Below are 21,647 nucleotides of genomic sequence, written 5' to 3' on the forward strand. Positions count from 1 at the left end.
TATACACAAGTGCGTAAGATCTTGTATGTAAATTATGTACGTAGTGTCCTTGACTGGCTCCAGCCAAATAGTGCTTGCATTGAGATTTGTTGTTTCATAATAAATCAATTTCTCTCTGCAAATGTACATGTACTGGTTATGCTATAAAGCCTTGGGTGCAGGTACTACTTCTAGGATAATTGTGTTTGATTAATTATTGTGATTAATGATTTTAAAAGAGTCACCTCTTATAATAACAGAATTAATAGTTTTTTATAGCGCTTTATTTTTTGCGTCTAAGCGCTTGTTATTTTCTTTTTTTAAAACAGATTTGTGACGTTTTTTTAAATTTTTGAACTATGACACCCATTTTGTACCTTTAAAATGCCTGTGGTTTTATGTCCAAACCAAAGGATGCAGTAATTGTTAAGTGTCTTGCTTTAAGAATACAAGTGTCAAGACTTAAAGGAACACGTTGCCTTGGATCGGACGAGTTGGTCAAAACAAAAGCGTTTGTAACCACTTTGTATATAATGCATATGGTTGGACAGATGTTTTAAAAGTAGAATACAATGATCCACACAAGTTTGCCTCGAAATTGCGTGGTTTTCCTTCTACTGTGCGAACTAACACGGTCGGCCATTTATGGGAGTCAAAATTTTGACCCTCATAAATGGCTGACGTGTTAGTCGACGAGGTAAAAGGAAAACCACGCAATTTCGAGGCATGTTTGTGTGGATCATTGTATTCTACTTTTACAACATCTTTCTACCCATATGCATTTTATACAAAACGATTACAAACGCTTTTCAAAGACCAACTCGACCGATCCAAGGCAACGTGTTCCTTTAAGGACTCAAACCCACACTCTACTGATAGGAAACACCAGAGCAGCAGGAGTCCAATTTGCTTGACCACTCTGCCAGGAGGCAACTGGAGTCTGAAAACAAATAGTTTGGTTCTAAAACATTGGCTAATAAAGCTGAGGTCAAACAATGAAAATGTGAGGTGACCTCAGTGAGGGCGCTGTTTGTTTATGTGATGTCATATTCAACGGGTCCATTATGGACGGAAATAATTTGTTAGTTTAAATCAAACATCTCTCTGATCATCAAGAGATTTATTTTCTTCTGAAATACTGCTTAAGTCAAATAAATAGAATATCAAGATTCCAAAGATCGCCGTGAATCGAAACAGGCTCAGTTTTGAGGTTTGTATCTCAAAGAGATTCCGAAAGTGAAAACAAATCTTTGTTACAAACCATGAAATCTGCTTTATTTCTCTATGAGTCATTTTAAATTTATTTTGACAATGTGACATTGGTGCTAGTCTTTGGTCAAAAATGTTTTGTTAAGTACACAGCCTGTACCTACCAGGAAATTACCGTAAGCTATTTTTTTCAAAGACGTTCTGATTGACAGATTTACATTCTACACCTGTAGCATGTGACGCCTCATATTCTGTAACACCCACAGTACGCCCGCATGTAACGTAACGCGAGATTCAAGTGCAAGCTTTCCCCCTTTGAAATCCATACATTCAATACTGGTCTTCTTCATCAGGAGAAGAGCCGGCTTTCAAGGTCAGTCAATCTCTAAACCATTGACACACTCTCTCTGTGTTTGGCATCATCAGTCACGATTACAGTCACCATGAATTTAGGAGGATGATTCACCAATTCAATACGTTGTCACTGGGATGACACATCCTCCTACAGGTTTCTCTCATCAAATATTCCAAGGTTCAGAGAAAAAGGCTAGAGTATACATCAGTTTCCTCTTGTATAGCGTAGCAAAATGCTAGACTAAATGTCTAGGCAAAATCATCGTTGTGCGACTCGATAGTTAGCATTAAGTGTGTAGAGAGCCTGCTCAGTCTAAACATTTGGTGATGCAAAACCGCTTGATGAAATCGTTTGATCCCTGTGTTTGCTCTGGACATAAATTTGACTCCTTCACAAAATATTCCTGGTGTTCTTGATTTTGCGTAGGTGAATGGATAAGGATCTTATGGCATTTTGTGTGAGGAATTTTTATCGATAACATTCGGAAGAGCTATTTTTGTATTATACATTCATGCAGGGCCTACATACTTGATAAGGTAAGTCTAATAATTTGCCTATTTTTTTTCCCACATTGGACAAACAGAAAGTTCAACCCTCTGAAAATCAATATTAAATCTGCAGAGAAATGTCCAGAATCAATTACTGTGGCAAAGATGAAATTGAAGGAGTTATGATGTATGGGATAAACTGACGGTACACCATACACTTTGTATGTTATAAGCATTGTATCACCTATTACATTGGGCTCTACAGGATAAGGACTGTCGGATACCGTTTGATAAATTGTGCATCTAATTATATGTACATGGTCAAGGTCACGTGTGCACAAACCATCATGCACTTGCAGACGAGTTCCTTCTTTGAAAGAGAGAGTCTGCGCACAGTAATAAATTATTCAATTATATGCATGGGCGCACTGTTGATATTCATAAGTGTCTAATTTTGTTAAAATTTGTTTATATTGTCATGTGTGTTGTATTTGTGGTGCATGTATGGAAGCCAATTACACGTCATTGCCAAGGCCATAGAAAATCCACATAGTTGATCGTATTTGGAATTAGGAAGGCATTCCGGCCTTAACCAGGAAGAACTGTTGATGCACGCTTGAACTGCTGTATTATGCAACATCCTTATGAACTTGCCAGTGCACTTTGTTATAGAGCTACTTAGGCAGAAAATAGTGCTTAGCATGTTACTGCTACTTAGCAAAAATTAGCAGGAGCCAAGTCATAGTTGGTAGCAAAAATTAGCAGGAGCCAAGTCATAGTTGGTAGATCTGATATCATGGTATTTTGGATGTTGAATTTCTTTTTAGTTAAGCACCGTTTTGTTGCACTTTGCTGCTTTTCTGCTTAAGCAGTTTAATTAAACTGGGCCCTGCTTGTTTTCTTACATACGTGTAGTTGATTGTTTTGCTTGGCGCAGGAATGGAATAATCTTGGCAGCTCGCTTGTCATTGTCCAACTTCTAACCAATACTAGGGACTTCTCCAAGGGACTGTGTGAAACTACACTCATGGAATCAGGATCTAGCTGAACTAAAACGCCTTCCTCAAACAATTACGTGATCATAGATTATACTATCAAGTTCCGCAATAGCCAAGATAAAACAAAAAAAACAACTTATCAGTAGTCTTTCCGGGTTGGTAGAAAGTCCCGACATTGTTTATCTTGACAAGCTCTTTTGGTTGAAGTTCAACTTTAGAGAAACAGTAGAAGTGCATCTTGTGTATATACACAGCAGCTTGAGGTGCGACCGTACTATTCTGTCAGAAACACCAATGGTTTATTTCCTTGTAGGGTAGAAGGTGTCTTTATAAAAACAGCCTCTATTATTATAAATAAAGGTTCTCAATTGTTGTGGTGGAAACCGTTCATGACAACAAAAGTGTTGTCATAAATTGAAACTGCAAAGAGAAGTATTTAAAAAAAGGTTAATGGCTTTTTGGTTCAACTATGGCAGAGTTTTTCGCAAAGGCCATTTTAGCCTTCGAGAAAGACTCTGCTAGAGTCAAAATGGTGAGACCGTTAATTAGGCCTGGGCGAATTATTCGAATATCCGGTTAATGGCGAATAGGTTTTCCTATCCGTAACCGCGAATGCCTTTTTTTTCTTAACCGGATATCCGCATAGGGCGCGAATACCTATTTACAAACCGGATATTTCTGTAATTACAACCGAGTAACCGGATATTCTTTAATATCCGAATATCCGCGGACGTCGGGCGACAACTGACATGAATGTTTTCTCTGAATCCTTATGAAACTTCTATTAAAACAGCATAAAACAGCATATATTAAGTATTTAACTATGCTCACCTCCGTGAAGATTTAAAACAATGACATTTCTGACGTAATTTGTTCAAAGATTACAAAAGTTTTCCTTCACGTAGAGTCAATCACGATCAAAAGAAAAAGCAAATCGCCATCTTTAAATTAGATCCGGTCATTTTTATGAATGAACCGAGTGACACTGTCTAAAACTTATATCAATCCGCCCATAATTATGATCTCATTCACAAACGAACAGCGCCCTCTAGCGGCAAAAAAAAAATATTTTTTTTATTTTTTATTTTTTATTTTTTATTAAATAGCGCCCTCTAGCGGCGAAAAAATTATTCGAATATCCGGTTAATTTCGGATAGTTGGCCAGCGGTATCCGAATAACAAAATTTCACTATTCGCCCAGCACTACCGTTAATCTTTTACACAAAAAACATTTAGAGCATAAGTCATTTTAATTGGGAAGCAGTTTGCAGCAGCTGAATCAGTTTTCTCATGAATTACCGGTAAAACCACCAAAAACATTCAGTCATTCAGTTATTACTTAGTTATTTCTTGCCTTAAAGGTTGATGGCTCAATCTAATTAGTGGAATCAATTGGTCTTTGACTGGTTCCCTCTGACCCGACTGATGAACATTCAAGTATGAATTTACACTTGAATGATATCCACGTATTGTTAGATGAGCCCCTCCTTTCTCTCATACCTCAACATGGCTGCCCTGCCGACATGATTACATCATGTTTGTACTAGTACCTGTACATTACACATAAGAGCCTTCAAACCACTTATCTCTCCAAGGTTTTGCCGACTGTGTCCGGGAGGAGAGTCACCCGCATCATTAGGGGAATTGCCGCTGCAGGTGCTCTCAGGGACGCTGGCTCGTTCGTCTGTAGCGGCTTTGCCTCATTTTATTCCCCCAGCAAGGTGTGGCAGTCCGACCTGCATCATCTTTACCTACAAGGAGAATTGGAATCAGTTGAAATTGTCTCGCTGTACGATTGAATAATGACGTTTGTTTTCAGGTGGCGCGGAACAGCCATGTTTACCTGAGGCAAATGGAAGTAGTGTCGAGATGTTTGTTTATTCACGTACTGTTTGCTTGTTGACAGGTCGACTTGTCCGATTTGTTTTTCCTGATAAAGGGATTTTTCCCCCTTGGATTTTTATACTGTGTTAAAATTGTTAGAGACTTGAATGAACCTTATTAAGCAAGTTAGAGAAGAAAGACATAAAATACATGGACATGATTCTTGTTATTGTAAGGGCAAAGCAATTTTGCCTTAGAAAGGGGCACTTCTGACATTAAAGGAACGCGTTGCCTTGGATCGGTCGAGTTGGTCTTTGAAAATCGTTCTGTAACCGTTTGTTGTAAAATGTGTATGGTTGGAAAGATATTGTAAAAGTAGAATACAATGATCTACACAAATATGCCTCGAAACTGCGTGGTTTTCTTTTTACCCTGTCGTTTAACACGGTCGGCCATTTATGGGAGTCAAAAATTTGACTCCCATAAATGGCCGACCGTGATAGTTCGCGACGTAACACGAAATCCTTGCAGTTTCGAGTGATACTTGTGTGGATCATTATATTCTACTTTTAAAACATCTTTCTAACCATATGCATTTCATAACAAACGGTTTCAAACGCTTTTAATAGACCAACTCGACCGATCCAAGGCAACGTGTTCCTTTAATTGTAATCTTCCTCTAGAACATATCAAAGGGCACCAAGGCAATGACCAAGGGACACGGAGACAGTTGATGAAGTATCTCCATCCACTGTTGTGTCCAAACTTCTTGTTTTCCATTTTGTTGTTGGGGGAGGGGTACCTTAAAACTTTATAAAAGTCTATAAATTATCCGGCAACAGAGGTCCAGGTGTTTTGTCTCTCTTCATTTTCAGGATTTGTCAATTCAGGATTTTCAGGATTTGTCAACCCTGTTGCTGTTAGTTGTTGGTGAGAGTGCTAAAAAGGTGTTTTTCCCAAAGCGTATTATTTTCAGTTTGCAAAACAATTTTTTTCAGGGCATCCGTTTTATTTGGTGTAAATTATACTGGTAGGTTGAGGGGTTAATTACATGTAACAAGAATTGACCTTGTCTGCTATTTTGATTGTGGTCATTAGGTTTTACAACAAAGTCACTGACCCTTGGTTGATTTACTCTTTGATTGATTGATTGATTGATTCTTTGATTGATTGGTTGATTGATTGATGTGTTACAGGTGTTGGTACACTGCAGTAGATGGAATAAGATTGCGTTCCCACTGGATCTACAATTGCGAGATCGGGATCCCGCAACAAGATTAGTTGCGGGCATGAAATCGCGGTCGCGTTCCCACTTGAGTATGATCACGCATTTATCCCCCTTTTTAGGAACGGAAGTGGGTTCAAAAGAACACTGTTTTGCCAGCAAATTGGGGGGTCTGATCGCCCTTTGCGTTCCCACTAGACTTTTGATCGCCCATTAATCCAAAAGGGCGATCATATCCCGCTTTAATCCTACTCCCGGGGAGGATCCAAATTGCACGGTCAGATCCTGATTGCCCTCGTGTTCCCACTGGAGCTTATTTCTCTTTGATCGCCATTTGATCGCACTTTCGGGGTCTCGATAGCCCTTTTCTCGAATTGGGAGATCAATGCGGGGTCCAGTGGGAACGGGGTCTATGAGTGGTGAGCTGGGGGCCATCTACAAATTCATTAGGGGATTGAACATTAAGATTGGATTAAATTACATTCACTTTCTGTTTCACACAGAAAGCATTTTTCTTCAAATTCATAACTTTAACTTTCGTGATGTGACCTGGGTAAAACCCTTTTCAGCCTAATTTTTTTTAATTTTGAGACAATTCGCAACTTTTTGAATGCATCATATTAGTCAAGTAATGGCATGTTTTCAAATGTTGTTACTTCCATATGATATGTGCAGTCAACTTTGAACCTGTGGCCTAGCTCTATGAATAAAGTATGCACTAGATTGGTAACTTGAGATATCAGCGCCAATGGCAGTTGGGTGTTTATTTAACACAGATGAAGTATTTCCCCATTAAGGTTTGTTTTCCCTTAGATCACATCACATTTTTGTTCACAAACAGTATTGAGATGTTTACAAGTAGGCCACTTCAGCCCATAGGGAACCTAAAAATAAAGAAACTATCTTGCAACATTATAAATGAACCTGTATCGTATACAGCCCCCCTGGCATAATGGGGAATGCACTTCCAAACCATGTGTGTCTACCATTTCCATCATTTTGGGAGTTAAATCCTTTGTTCAAGCGTGTGGGTTACTGATTTTCACTCAAAAAATGGCGGACATGTTAGGTGGGTCTTAGTGGGCCGCGCGTTGTTCAAGGGGGTCAATGGTGTATAAAAGACAATGAAACTTTTACTAGTACTAATTTGCTCTCGTTTTCTGTTCCGTACAATGTACTGGTCAAAATACACTTAATTAACCTTGTGAGGCATAAAAAGACAACATTTAAATTTCATTTTGAATTATTTCTCAGTGTTATTGGCAGTACTGGAACCATGTATATTAACATGATCAGTGTGCCTTAGTTTTCAATAATCACCCAAACCGTACCACATCAATGAAAAAAAAAATGAAACCATCTTCCGGCATTCAAGTTTGCTCTTCATTCACCGTGCACTGTAGGTGCAGCCTGGCTTGTCAAATTTCTTTACAAGTAGAATCATCTTATTACGGCTTGAATAAATTGTCTTGACACGCTCAATGTATTACAGAGACACCTTGGTTGAGATGTACCCAGCTATATCTCCACACAAACTCTGATTCATCCCATTATACGTGCTTGCCTAGCCAATTTACCAAGTGACAACGTTTGTCTGCGCAGTCGCTGAAGAAAAAAAAAGAAATACATCTTTCTCGTTGTCTACTGATAAACATGTAGGTGTGGCATGAACTAGTAAGCAGTTCAAACATAAATTAGTGATGGTTGAATTTGATTGAGCTGGAAAAAAGTACTTGCATAAATATTCATTTATTTATTTATTTATTTATTCAGTTATTTATTACACATCCAATAACAGAATGAATAGGAAACAAATAAAAAAGTGTTAAGTTTCAGATATGGGAGGAAAACCCTAAAGGTTGTGAACCCATGCAGTCAGGTATTTCTGGCTCGCTACGCCCAAATCCTTGCTCTACGCCCAAATCCTTGCTCTACGCCCAGACCCTTGCTTGTCCAGACCAAAAGGGTGCCCTTTTTTTTTTAGTATCCGTGAAATCCCCTGCGTAGTGGAAATGAAAAGGAAATTGTTTACTACTTCTCTTTCCCCCCAAAACAGGGGCAAGTCAAATCATTTGTAATGTGTACAACGTAGCTGGTAACATTTCCAATTACCCGGCAGTGGCTTGTGTTTAGAGCGAGCATATTGTTTTCCATCTGCCTGGCGTAAACAGATCCTGAAATGAAAAAGCCGGTTATAGCCCGAGGGAGGCAAGAGCCCAGCACGCGCTGATGTTTCATTGCGGTGGATTATTTCCCCCTGGCGGCCAGACCATTGCCATCTACGGACAGACTGTTCGTCTGGTTCCAACATGCAGGCAAACCTTGTTGTGTCTTTTGCTTTGATCTAATCTCTCACAAAGACCTTTGATGAGAGAGAAAAATTACATTTGTATTTAGTTTTGAAACCACGACACCAGAAAACCAACATTATATGGCCATCATTTGATATCAATGGAACAGTTCAGTTCACACCATCGTTAAAATGTTCAAATGAAGAAAAGATACAAAAAAATGTGTGTACCTGAGATTGTCAGAGATTGCATATAAAACATCCCTAAAAAATACACGACAGAACATTAAAACAGCAACAATGGAATCCACAACTGGTAAACAACTCAACATAAACATGTACTGATGATAAATTGCACAATGTGTATGTATACATTGTGCAATCATCAGTAAAGTGATGTTTCTTTAAAAGAAATTAAATTCCCTGGTCCATGGTTGAAAACACTCGTTCGGGACTTTATTTAAGTCACATAATGAAGCCTGATAGTTCATGAAGCCAATGGGCCTTGTGCACAGGACTTCGTTTAGGAGGGCACCCAGTCAATTGAAAGTTACTCATTGACCCATCCTATGTGCTACCGTACAAAGATGTACGTTTCCACCTTGGTGCTCCGTGGTGAAATGTTCCTGTTTCCTCATGAAGATGCCCCTTTTAAAGAACAAATGTCTTGTCCCTTTGAGTAGTAGTGCAAGACAATTAACCAAGTGAATGGATGTTGCTGGCTCTTGCTTCAATGATTGACAAGGTCGATAAAAAATATATTTAAAAAAACAGGGATTGAAAGTAAACAATACATTTTTGATGGCTTACCCATCAAATATTTAATGGCTATAAAAAGCAACTAGACAATATCATCATTAGTGTTTCTCTGAATGCTCGAGGTAAAATACTGAAGGTAAAAATGGAAAATACAAAAGTGCATTCGAACTTTGCTATTTTACATTTTGCTGCTTGTGTGTGAATAGGCATTCGGATCTGGTATTGTGGTATTATATTCTCGATAATTTCTTGTATTGTGCAATTGGTATGCTGTAATTTATGGTTCATCGGTAGGCAAGGAAGTGTTTGTATGACTAGGAAAAAAATCCTGAGTGTTCTGCTATACATGTGTATATGTGACAGTACTTGCTAACATCAGTGGATTACATATTTACATATTTTTAAAAACATTGTTAAACTCATTTTCATACGGTATTTGCTCAGTATTTGTCTAATTCCATATCCAGCATTATAGTCCACTGGAAAAGAAGAAAACAACTTGAAATTGACAGAGTTGTATAAACAATAAACAGTAAACTGAAACAATAGTACAAAAACAGTACAGACAACTCTCATTTAGCCATGATATCTGGGATTTGTTTAAACACCTCTTTATAACAGGGGACAGCAAAACAAAGAAACACAGAAAGCAGAAATGGGATTCTGACTTCAGAACGTGCTCTTTATAAGCAGAGACTCTTTATAAGAGTGTTACAGCGATGGTTGACTGTACTACTTACATATTCCTAAAATATTAATAAAAACCACAGAAAACAGTTCACTACAACTGACAGAACCACTCCACTTTCTCCTCCCAACACCTTCAACCCTCGCTTTTCCTTTGTTTGCATTGTCCCAAAATTGATGGTTTCTGCACAAACTTCTTTGTACATGGGTGTGTAGCATTGAAGTGTCTCTCTATTACTATTAAAAATGTACCCGGTGTATGGGTAAAAACCAAAATGAATATTCTTTATCCCCGATGCAAATTTAACATCTATTGTACACAAACTTGATGCATATAAAAGCGTTACATTCAGCAAATATGAACAGAATGCCATATTCTGCTGGGTTTTCTCAGTTGCTCACATTTTAAACTCGTGCACAGCAAATGCAAAAGAAATAAGTCAGATGGCTAAATTTACCTCCTAGTATAAAAAAAAACATCTCTGATGTTATTTGCATAATATATTCACCCTCAGGCCACTCCTGCCCCAGCCAACCATACAATTTTTAGAAAGAAAAATAAACAGGCAGTCTGCTGTGCTCCTGTATACTATAAAGAGCAAGGAGTTGTATACATACACCCTGGCCTGGCCTTTATGGAGCAATCCATTTCCCTGGGTCCATTTATCATGTTTATTAAGTCTTAGCAGAGACCAGGGTATGGCTGTAGATAGATGGAGACCACACATGACCCTAGGGACTGTCATATAAGTACAAAGGCAGCGAGCTGGTACTGTGTGGCTGTGCACTTTTGAGTTGGGTATTTTGTTGTTGTCCCAATCCCTCATCTCGTATCACAGACTCTGCATGTGCATTTGCTGCTCCAATGTTAGCAGATTAATACATCAAACCATCAAATGAAACAAGATTTTGCTATCCGTTTATTTAAGAATTTGAGCTCTTGATTGGATGTTGCTATATCGTTTAGAGACCATTCATTTCTATATAATAATCATCACAAAACGCATGGACATTGCTAAATTACATTGCATCGTTCGTTTCTTTTGACAAATATTGTCAGTGAAAATGTCAACAGAAATACATGAAACAGAATTTTTTGTTTTGTGTTTAGAAATTGGGATATATATGTAATATTTAAACAGTCTAGATTGTAGATTGAAGGGAAACATGCACCAGGCACGGAGTACCAGTGTGTGGTATTTGTTTTCTCAGCACCAAATTTGTACCCACTAAAGACATAAAGGTATTGTCGAAGACCAGTCCACTTGGTGTATCTCAACATATACATAGAATAAGAAACATCTGAAAATTTGAGCTCAATCGGTCATCGAAGTTGCGAAACAATAATGAAAGAAAAAACAACCTTGTCACACAAAGTTGTGTGCTTTCAGATGCTTGATTTCGAGGCCTCAAATCCTAAATATGAGGTCTCAAAATCAAATTCACAGAAAATTGTTTCTTTCTCGTACCAAGTAAGGTTTTATGCTAATAATTATTTTGAGTAATTACCAATAGTGTCCACTGCCTTTAACAATTTACTCTCTTGTTTTTCTTTCTTAACAGGCATTTGAGTTTAATCTCCATCTTGAGTCATCATCAGGTAGCGGAATCAACATTTTGATATCATGATGTTTCAGGGAATAAAACTGGTGCTGCTTATTGGTGCTGTGGTCATCTGCAAAGCCCAGGGTAAGAGTTTTTCTCCAAACCGTGTCATCAATGGGGTACATTTGGGGTGCTAGGCAGCTGCAGACTTCAATTCAATTTAACTTTAATGGTCCTAGTCCTACCAAGGAGGAAATTCACAATGCATACATGCAATACACAAAATGATTAATAACACACAATCGAAAATAAACTACTGGAAATAAATTAATAAACCACAAGGGAATCATACTGAAACCAACTGAACAACATCTAAGCAAATAACTTCATAGTTCTTGGTAGTTTGTTCATGATCAGAGCTGAGTTTACAAACAAGATAAGTTTACCTGGTAAGTCTGCTGCCAACTAGTGTTCCAAAGTCTCCAATTGGATTTTGTTTTCATAAAGATAGTTCCTGATGCACACAGGGATGTGAAATATCAGACTTTAATCTGAATTCAGACTTTTTTTGTTTTGTTTACGTCTGCCTGATAAAATAAAAAAACTTTCTCAGGTAAAAATTAAACCTTCTTTGTAGCATTGAGGCTTCTGTTCCCAGAATTCGCTCCTTGAGATCTCTAACCCCAGGGATTACTTAAAGATGGAAATGCCATCACTTCAACATGTTGCCCATTCAAGTTTCAGACGTTTTTGTGAGTGAGTGACTTTCACCCCTAAGGTGCCATCTTTACGAGCAACTTGGGTTTTGGCTCTGAGCTGCGTCAAGTGCTTTAACTTTTCTAAGTGGTTCACTGACCAATCACGCATGGAATTTTAAAAAACTCCCACATGTAGCATGAGATATTTATGCATCGCGCACAGTTGGATGTTTCAAACAAATGATTTACTTGCCCATAGAGAGGGTGCCAATTTTACACTGTGTGACATCAAGTCGGACCTTTCAAGTCAGTTGGAAAGGAACTTGTTAATATAAAATTTATGAACATAGAAATATTTCTTCCATCTTGTGTGAAGCAAATGGCAATAGATAGTTCCCGATGGATGCCATCTTTATGGGCATCTTGGTTTTAGATTTTGAGTTGCATCGAGCTTTCATACTTGACTACACAGCCAAGTTCTGCACCAACTAATTTACGTATAATCAACAGTTTTTTGTTCAAAAAATGATTTATTCGCCTGTAAAGATGACCCACGACCCTTTGTGACATCAATTGGAAATAGATATACAATCAGACAAATTTCAATGACAGTGGTGTTCACAATTTTTGTGCGATTTTAAGAAATGTAAAATATGTTCACAGTTTTTGTGCTATTTTAAGATATGTAAAATATGTTCACAGGTTTTGTGCTATTTTAAGAAATGAAAAATAATGTTCACAGTTTTGTGCTATTTTAAGAAATGTAAAATATGACCAATGGGATGCTTATTGGGCAATTTTCATGCCTTTAATTTTGTTAAATGTTAACCATTCCTTAGAGTACACTGGTGTTGAGGGAACTGGTCCTCACTTAGTGAAGCAACCGCTTGATGAGATCTTTAATGTGGATAGTAGCAGCAACTCAGTCATCTTGGATTGTGAGGCAGAGGGTGATGCTAGTCCAGACTATGCTTGGAAGAAAGATGATGTCATGATCGACCCAGCGGTGGATACTAGATACACTGTGGGTAGAGGCAGGCTAACGATCACCGATCCAGACCAAACTGAAGATGTAGGCAGCTATCAGTGCTTTGCCAGCAACCAGATCGGAACAATCATGAGCAGAAAGGCAAAGCTTGAAATAGCTTGTGAGTATAGAAACATTAAGGCCGGTTTATAGTTGGTCGCGCAATGGTTGGGAGATGGAAGCTTTGGCGCGCGATAAAAAAAAACACACAGTTTTAAGGCCTCAGCGATGACGTTAAACTGTGTCGCGAGTCAAAATGTCCATCGCGCGACCTACTATAAACCGCCCTTTACATGGCTCATCATTGGAAATGAGTGTTCATGAAACTTGGTGATTGATTGGCTACTAAAAGTGAGGATTGAGCTTGTTCAGACTTTTGGCTGAATTCAGACTTTTTATTTTTATGTTAATGACTTTCACCCGTGATATGGCAGATTTCGTATACCAGACTAACACTGGACTATCCCACAATACTTCTCTCCTCAGATGTTGCCCTGTTTCCGGACCCACCACCCATGAACATGCAGGTCGAACTTAACACAGGAGTATGTATATCATGCAACCCACCAGAGAACTACCCAGGTAAACTCTTTGTTCAAATTATCAAACTTTTTTCTTTCTCCCAGTTGAAATAGGGACCACAAAAGACTGGATGCAGGCCCAGAACTGCATAGAGGCAATGGATGTTATTGCCTTGCTGCCCCTTAAAATGTTCATATAGGAATTCAGAATGCCCACAGAGAGGTGGCCTTTGCCAAAAGGAAAAATGCCCTGCCCGTCCAAGAATAAAGTATCAGGGTATGTGGATGTAATAGAGTAGAATGCTTGAACTCATGTAGAGTCTACAAACCTCTATAAAATAAAAATGTATTATGTCTTGCATTTTTGTTGGCTAAATATCCACACCACGAGAGAGCTTATGGATCTATTTTTTGCTTGAGGAATTTTTTTTGTCAATCACATACAAGTTTACTTCTGGGAATTAAAAAATTTGCTTTGTCTTTCTGACAGGATGTAAAGCTGTAGGTCTCATGCATTGTGTGATACATTTATATCAAAGAACAACACATTTACTCAAAATGCTGGGATCACAGACTTTTATCTGATTTCAGATTCCTCTAAAGTCTGCCTGGTAAACAAAAAATGTCAGTCAGCTATAAGGAAATCATTTACTTCTCTAGGTCTGAAGATATTATATTTATACCAAAACCTCCTTGGAATCTACAACTTCAGGGGTTATCAAAAGGTTGAATTGCCAGCATTTCATTGTACCTGATAAGATGTTTATCAAAGTTTCAGACTTTTTTGTATTTATCAGAAATGACTCTCACCCCTTGTAACTGTTTGTGTTTAAAGGCACTGGACACCTTATGTAATTGTCAAAGACCAGTATGCTTACTTGGTGTATCCCAACATATGCAAACAATTTTTTTTTTAAATCTGTAATTCTTTTTGACTCGATAGACGGATCCATTAAGCTTTGCCCCATTGCGTATTGACCAATCACAACGCAACGAAGGTCCGACAAGTAAGGTTCGACATGCATGCGCGTATCTTGGCGTGCGGGGTAGAGTTGTGCAGAAAGGCATTGGAGAGCCCCACGAGTTCTTGCTCACACGCGCGTTGTTGGCGGAGCCTGCTGGATCGGTCTATTGGTCATCAAAGTCACAACAGAATAATGAAAGAAGAAAAAAAAACACCCTTGTTGCACAAATTTGTGTATTTTCAAATGCCTAATAAAAGGCGTCAGGCCTGGAGTATTTTAATTTTATTTATTGACAAATTACGTCTTTCTCAAAAACTTCATCGCTTCAGGGGAAGCCATTTCTCACAATGTTTTATACTACCAACAACTTGTTACCAAGTAAGTTTTTATACTAAGAATTGTTTTGAGTATTAAGTTAACAGTGTATAGTGCCTTTAAATGTTGAAATTGAGGTGCTTGACATGTGGTTTGTGTCACCCTTTCCAGGACTGACAGTGAACTGGTACCGAAGCATGATTCCAGTGTTTCAGAGCAGACATGCACACGTTGCTGCTGATGGTAGACTGTGCTACACCAGCTTCATGGAATTTGACGCAGGCACCTATGTCTGCTATGTGACTAACATCATCAACTCTGCTGGGGGATCGTCTGTTGTTAAGTTCAGCGATTCATTTGACGTCACTGCTGCTGAGGGTGGGTCTATTTTAATAATAGTTATAATAATAATAAATCTTATAAAGCACTGGTTTATAGAAAACAAAATATTCACTGCGCTAAATTACCAAGGAAAAAATGATGAATGGTAGGTTTGACTGAAGAGGTAAGTTTTGAGATTGGATTTGAATAAAGAAATGTCAGGTTGTGATCTAAGGATGAGAGGCAAGCCGTTCCACACGCGGGGGGCTGCAACCGAGAAACTTCAAATGGAAGACGTTCTCGGACAATAGATGGCAGCAGACTTACCGGGTAAATCCATTGTTCTCAGAATTATGCGCATGTTCAGAACTACATAAACAATGGAAATTTACCTGGTAAGTCTGCTGCCACTTAGCGCTGTAAAGTCTCCTATTCAAACTCAACAAGCCAACATGGTCACTTATTTTATGTTGATTTGCCTACAGCTACCAGTGATGCTGAGTTCGGCCCTGATGTGGCCATTGGAGTTCAAGATCATGAAGTCCTTGTTGACCACGATGAAATTATACTAAGTTGCTTCTTCTTTGGAAAGTGAGTATTTCTCTTACGCTATGATGCTTTGAAATGCTTCTCTAACATCTTTGGATACAGTGGGATGGACGTGGTGTCCATATTTGTTGTGGGGACGAAGGTAGTCCTCAAAATTTGTGTCGTAATGTATTGGTTGATGTGAGTCTCAGTTAAGCCGGTTTGCCCTGTGTTTGGTATCCGGCTCGTTGCATACTACTAATCTACTTAGGGTAACATTTTACAATTTGGTGTGTGAATAAATTCGGCTTTTAAGCTGTGGCCTCAATCAAAAAAGAAGAAGAAAAAGACCCCTTTGTGCATTTTGCAGCACAGTTACACGCGAATATCCTAAGAAATAAGCTCTATGAAATTGGGCCCTCGTCCTGCTGGCTAGTAACTGAACAAGTTATGGGCAAACCCTTTCCCTTTATGTACATGTATGCATGTGTTTTCCTCACTACATCTAAAACTTTTGTTAAAACCTAAACTTTTTTAGCTCATGTTTTTTATCCTGCATTTTAATTTTTTTTTTCTTGGCTGTACAGCGCTTTGAAACAGTGTTAAGGCGCTTTAAATGCATTTAACTTAAACTTCTTTCCTTCTCTTCGCTCAATAGGGTTATTGACTAGTATAGTTATTAAGTTTGTTTCTAAAATTCATGAATAAAAAGTAGAGGAAAAAGAAGTAATTCCCATTAAAATAAAACCTCTTGCTTCTTGTTAACTCCCAAAGCCCCGAACCGGAACTGACCTGGCAGAGGAAGAGCCCAGCAGGTGCAGACCTACCACTCGGTGCAGAGCTCCGATTCAACAACCAGCATTTGATCCTCAGGAATATACAGATTGAAGATGCTGGGGAGTATGAATGTATGACTAATGGTGGAGGAAGAACATCTGGAACCATTACTGTCCGAGGTTAGTAGTACTGTGGTCTGACCTTACAGACCAGGCCCTGATTTCATAGCGCTGCTTAACGGTAAGCAAATTTTGGTGCAACTGAAGTAGAAAATTTGTGATAAGGTGTAATGGTATTTCACAAGTTAGCAAGAAAATTAGGCGGCCATCTTGTGCGTTCACCATGGATTTGTATTGTTACGTTATTAATATCCGTGCAGTCAGCAAAGAAATTGGCCTTTGTTCCAACTTGAACAATAACGCCAACAGGTGATCTTAACGGAGAGTCATTTGAAATGTATTGAAAACTCAAATGCCATTCTCTGGTACTTTTCAGAAAGATTTGTGAAAAACCCTGTGATGTCAAAATTTACGGGATCAATCGTGGGAGATTCATTTTGTTTAGCAATCTTTTCTCTCCATGGGGTTCTTGGCTAGTACAGTGATCCAATTCACTTTTCTGAGAGTCATTGGCTTCACAACCAGATTTAAAGGCAGTGGACACTATTGGTACTTACTCAAAATAATTACTAGCATAAAACCTTACTTAGTAACGAGTAATGGGTTGATAGGATAAAACATTGTGAGAAACAGCTCCCTCAGAAGTGACATAGTTTTAGATAAGAATTAATTTTCCACAAATTTGATTTTGAGACCTCAGATTAAGAATTTGAGGTCTCAAAATCAAGCATCTGACAGCACACAACTTCATATGACAAAGGTGTTTTTTTCTTTCACTATTATCTCGCAACTGCGATAACCAATTGAGCTAAAATTTTCACAGGTTTGTTATTTCATGCATATGATGAGATACACCAAGTGAGAAGACTGGTCTTTGACAATTACCAATAGTGTCCAGTGTCTTTAATAAATGAAAGGATATGAAAATGAAATCATCATTATAATATTACTTGTTGTTTTCTTGATGCAGTCCCACCCACCTGGCTGCAAGAAATCTCTGACGTCGAGGGGAACATCTACGGAGACTTATCCATGAAGTGTAAAGCAGAGAGTCGCGATGGCGTGACCTACACATGGTACCGCAATGCTGAGGTGATCCAAGACCTTCCCAGGCATCAGTTCAGCAACGGCTTGAAGACGCTCACCATCCAGAATCTGACTGTGGAAGACACCGGGATGTACCAGTGTATGGCTAGTAATGATTACGGCCAGATATACACCACAGCACAGGTCACTGTACAAGGTAGAGGCCCTCCCCTTATCATGGTGTTTAGTCAAAGTGGTGTCTTTTAGACGTCTAAGTTGTCAATTTCTTAAACCCACTTTATTTTTTCCTATACATATTAATGTATTCTTTAAAAGCAATTCAAACTCTTTTTTTCTTTTAAAAGCAAGTTTTTGTGGCGCTTTTTTCAAACTCTGGTGTAAAACCTGCATTTGTTCCCAATGATTTTGGTTGTCTTTCTTTCCTGCTCCCATTTATTTAATAGCAATGAGTGAGTTTTACATTGTCCAGAGTTATTTATCCCCTTGCCTTAGGAACTACTTTATGCATTACATCACTATTAAACCCTGCATTTGATTAACTGGTTTCTTGTTCTAGCACATTCAGCTTGATCAGGTAGACCCAATTAACAAACAAATTCGTTCACCTTTTCTTCCCAATGAAACATCAATCTCTTTGATGTTGCTACCTTCTCTCTTTTTCCCTCTTCACTTTAAAACATGAAATCATATTGAGTTTTTTTGCTTTTGATATTGATTCGATCTTGACAACTCTTTGAATAATATTGTTGATTAAGAACTGCCTTTATTTTGTTGGGTTTTGTTTGTTTTTGTTCCTCTTTTGTTGTATATTATTTTGTAACTTTGTTCTAACGCAAAATCTCATATCTAATCAAATGAACCGAACTCAGCCATTGCACCATGGTTTGAGACGCCCCTTGAGGTGGACCAGCCAGCACCCCGTGGTGGCTCAGTGACCATCCTCTGCCAGCCTAAAGCTGCACCAACACCCGTCATCGTCTGGACCAAAGGAAGCGAGACCATTGAGAACGGTGGCCGCTACACCATCATGGACAACGGCGATTTGATGATCAGTGGTGTTAGTGATGCAGATGGAGGAGACTACACCTGTACGGCTACCAATAGCATGGGAACTGATTCAAGCACTGGTAGCTTGATCATCAAGGGTAAGGATCTAGAAAGATGAAAACTTAATCAGTTTATCAAAGGAAATGAGGAAGGCTTTTTACAGTCTTGTAAACTTGTTTTTGGATAAGAAAATTATAAAATTTTGCTCATATACTTGAAGAGCGAATTACTACATTTGTATATTTCCTAGACCAGCTGATATATTCACTAAGAGTTTGACAATAGCACCCGTTAGAGGCAACCTAAAGAGCCTGCACATGTTTGCCCTGTGAATAATAATCCTAGGATAAGAGAGGTATCAAAAAAGATGATCAAAATCATGAATGCAAGCCATAATTTAAAACAAGTGTGTAAATCCATGTGTCCGTCTGTTGAGCAAAACACGGAAAGCACAATCCAAGCATGAAAGGGTTAGTTTTGGAAAACTGTGAAGATTTTCGTAATGGTGCCTGCTATTGTTCGATAGTTAGTGTATACATAGTTTGCAGGTAAGGGATTTGCGACAGTCGAGTTTTGCAACAAGATTATTTGTAGCACTAATCTGGGTCAAAGGGTTACTTTTGAAGAGAGGGAAAAAAAGATAAAAGGGTTTTAAGGTGAGGAGCGATCTATATGTTATAGCATTAAAGGCATTGGACACTATTCGTAATTACTCAAAATAATTATAATCATGAAACCTTTCTTGATTAAGATTAATGAGGAGAGGTTGATAGTATAAAACATTGTGAGAAACAGCTCCCTCTGAAGTGACATAGTTTTCGAGAAAGAATTTTGTTTACACGAATTTGATTTTGAGACCTCAGATTTAGAATTTGAGATCTCGAAATCAAGCATCTGAAAGCACACAACTTCGTGTGACCATGGTGCTACAGGGGTGTTTTTTTCATTGATTAATATTTTGCAACTTCGACGACCCGTTTGAGCTCAAATTTTCACAGGTTTATTATTTTATGCATATGTTGAGATACACCAAGTAAGAAGACTGGTCTTTGACAATTACCAATAGTGTCAAGTGTTTTTAAAATACAGCATAGACTTTATTCCTTGCTCTTCCCTCACTCTCTTTTTCTAGATGGTACAGCCATGGTGGAGCCACCCATGGCATTGACTGTAAACGAAGGGGAGATGGGCACATTGACCTGCCGTGCATCACACGATCCGTTCTTTGAGTTGGAGTATGTGTGGCTGAAAGAAGGAATCCAAGTTGATCCTCGTCTGCCTAACTATGAGATACCTCAGGTGAGCCATCTGTTTTATAACTTGGTTCTCTTTTTAGAGTTAGCTCGTTCAGTGCCCGCTTTTTGTTTGCGTCGTGAACCTCAAATGCCCAGTTTTTTTAGGGTTTCAAAATTATGTATTACAAATATGTCTTTCTAACCGATCTGGTACATCTCAAAGTCAGTAGTAATTTTTGATTGATAATGCCATCTTGTAATAACATGTATAGTTATGGTTGTTCGATAAACAACACTGTTAGAGTACATCAAAAAGATTGTTCGTATTTTATGAAAATGGCACTTTTAGAATACTTTGCAGGAAATTTGTATGCAATGTATTTTTTGCTAAAGCAGCTCTGTCAAATTGGGCCCTGCTTTTTGTAGCAGGCTTTGAGATGTCTTGCTGACAGCCTGTGCTAGGTCCAGGGGTTTCCAAGACCTCTGCCAAGCAAACCTACTGGCGTACAGAGGTGCCAGTAACTAGTGGAACCTTACCACATTTGTGTAAATCCTATTGGTTAATCCCTCACCTAATTAAACACTGTTACTTTTCTCCCCAGATCCAAATGGGCGAGCCAAGTCAGCTGCATATCAAAGACGCCACTATGGATCTAGGAGGGGAGTACATGTGCACTGCAACCACAACCATAGATGAAGTGACGGCTTCAGCCATGGTGACCATCCGAGGGCGCCCCGGTGCCCCAGCTGGTATCAGTGTTGTGGTCAGCGAGTTGACGGCAAACATCAGCTGGAGTCGTGGTCTGGATAACAACAGTCCCATCTTGTCGTACAGTGTGGAAGGCAGTACCAATCACATGGCAGATTGGACCATCCTTAGAAATGGTAATTTGCTTCTGATTTGAATTTTCAAACACCAAGAAAACTATTTTTTAGGAGTTGCTTGTACTGGTTGAGTCTTCACTCATGTAACATGTATGAACTAGGTTTTGCACAAGACTGAAAGGCTTGTACTTAAACATTTATTTGTAAATACCTCAGACAGTTTCGCTATTCCTTTTGGTGGAGAGCGTGTCTTGTGGGTGTGAATAAACCTTTGTTAATTACCAGTAAAAAGTGCTGAAACACGGGCGTGACACGCGGGCTTGCACCTGTGCTTATAAGACAGTTTCTTCATTCCTATTGTTCGAGAGCAACGGCCTGGACAGTTGTGCCACATCACGCAATACGCGCGACGCACACAGCATTCCCTTATAAGGAGTTGTTTACCCGAGGGCAGCTGAGGGTTTACCATTTCAGAGCTGGAGAGGTAGGTGTTGTGTTAAAAGAAATCATTGAACAATTGTAATTTTTGCATTTATTTTACTTTTTGACCAAAAGGTGTTGAAGTTTTTTGACTGAAAAGGTATTTATGAATGGGAATCAAAGTGTGTTGAATCGGTTTTCAAATAGTGGTTTAAACCCATTGAGGCCTGGTTCTTGATAATTTTTCTCGACTTCGTCTTGGTAAAAATATAAAGAACCAGGCCTCGTTCATAAATACCCCAGACAGTTTCACTACTCCTATTGGTTGAGAGCGCGTCACGTGGTGGTGTTTAAACGGCTGATAAAGACACAGCTAGAGCTGTTTAAGACCAGCTGGCTTGGCAGGTTGGGCGTGCAAGCTCATGTACTCCAACTTAACTTAC

General features: G+C 38.8%; 1 protein-coding gene across 3 annotated transcripts in view; it reads left to right on the forward strand.

Annotated features, from left to right (window-relative positions):
* The window catches only part of LOC139949906 (contactin-2-like), an 85,134-nt gene that overhangs the window by 47,024 nt on the left and 16,463 nt on the right, over nt 1-21,647 (forward strand). For all 3 annotated transcript variants that reach the window (XM_071948480.1, XM_071948494.1, XM_071948488.1), the window contains exons 3-12: nt 11,378-11,503; nt 12,897-13,205; nt 13,571-13,666; nt 15,057-15,263; nt 15,692-15,797; nt 16,509-16,690; nt 17,601-17,873; nt 18,547-18,822; nt 19,857-20,023; nt 20,562-20,844. In XM_071948480.1, the coding sequence (XP_071804581.1) occupies nt 11,440-11,503; nt 12,897-13,205; nt 13,571-13,666; nt 15,057-15,263; nt 15,692-15,797; nt 16,509-16,690; nt 17,601-17,873; nt 18,547-18,822; nt 19,857-20,023; nt 20,562-20,844 (1,963 nt within the window). In that variant the 5' untranslated portion in view covers nt 11,378-11,439. The remainder of the gene's footprint in view (nt 1-11,377; nt 11,504-12,896; nt 13,206-13,570; nt 13,667-15,056; nt 15,264-15,691; nt 15,798-16,508; nt 16,691-17,600; nt 17,874-18,546; nt 18,823-19,856; nt 20,024-20,561; nt 20,845-21,647) is intronic.

This window comes from Asterias amurensis, chromosome 2 (assembly GCF_032118995.1).
Source record: "Asterias amurensis chromosome 2, ASM3211899v1".
NCBI classification, from domain to species: Eukaryota; Metazoa; Echinodermata; class Asteroidea; order Forcipulatida; family Asteriidae; genus Asterias; species Asterias amurensis.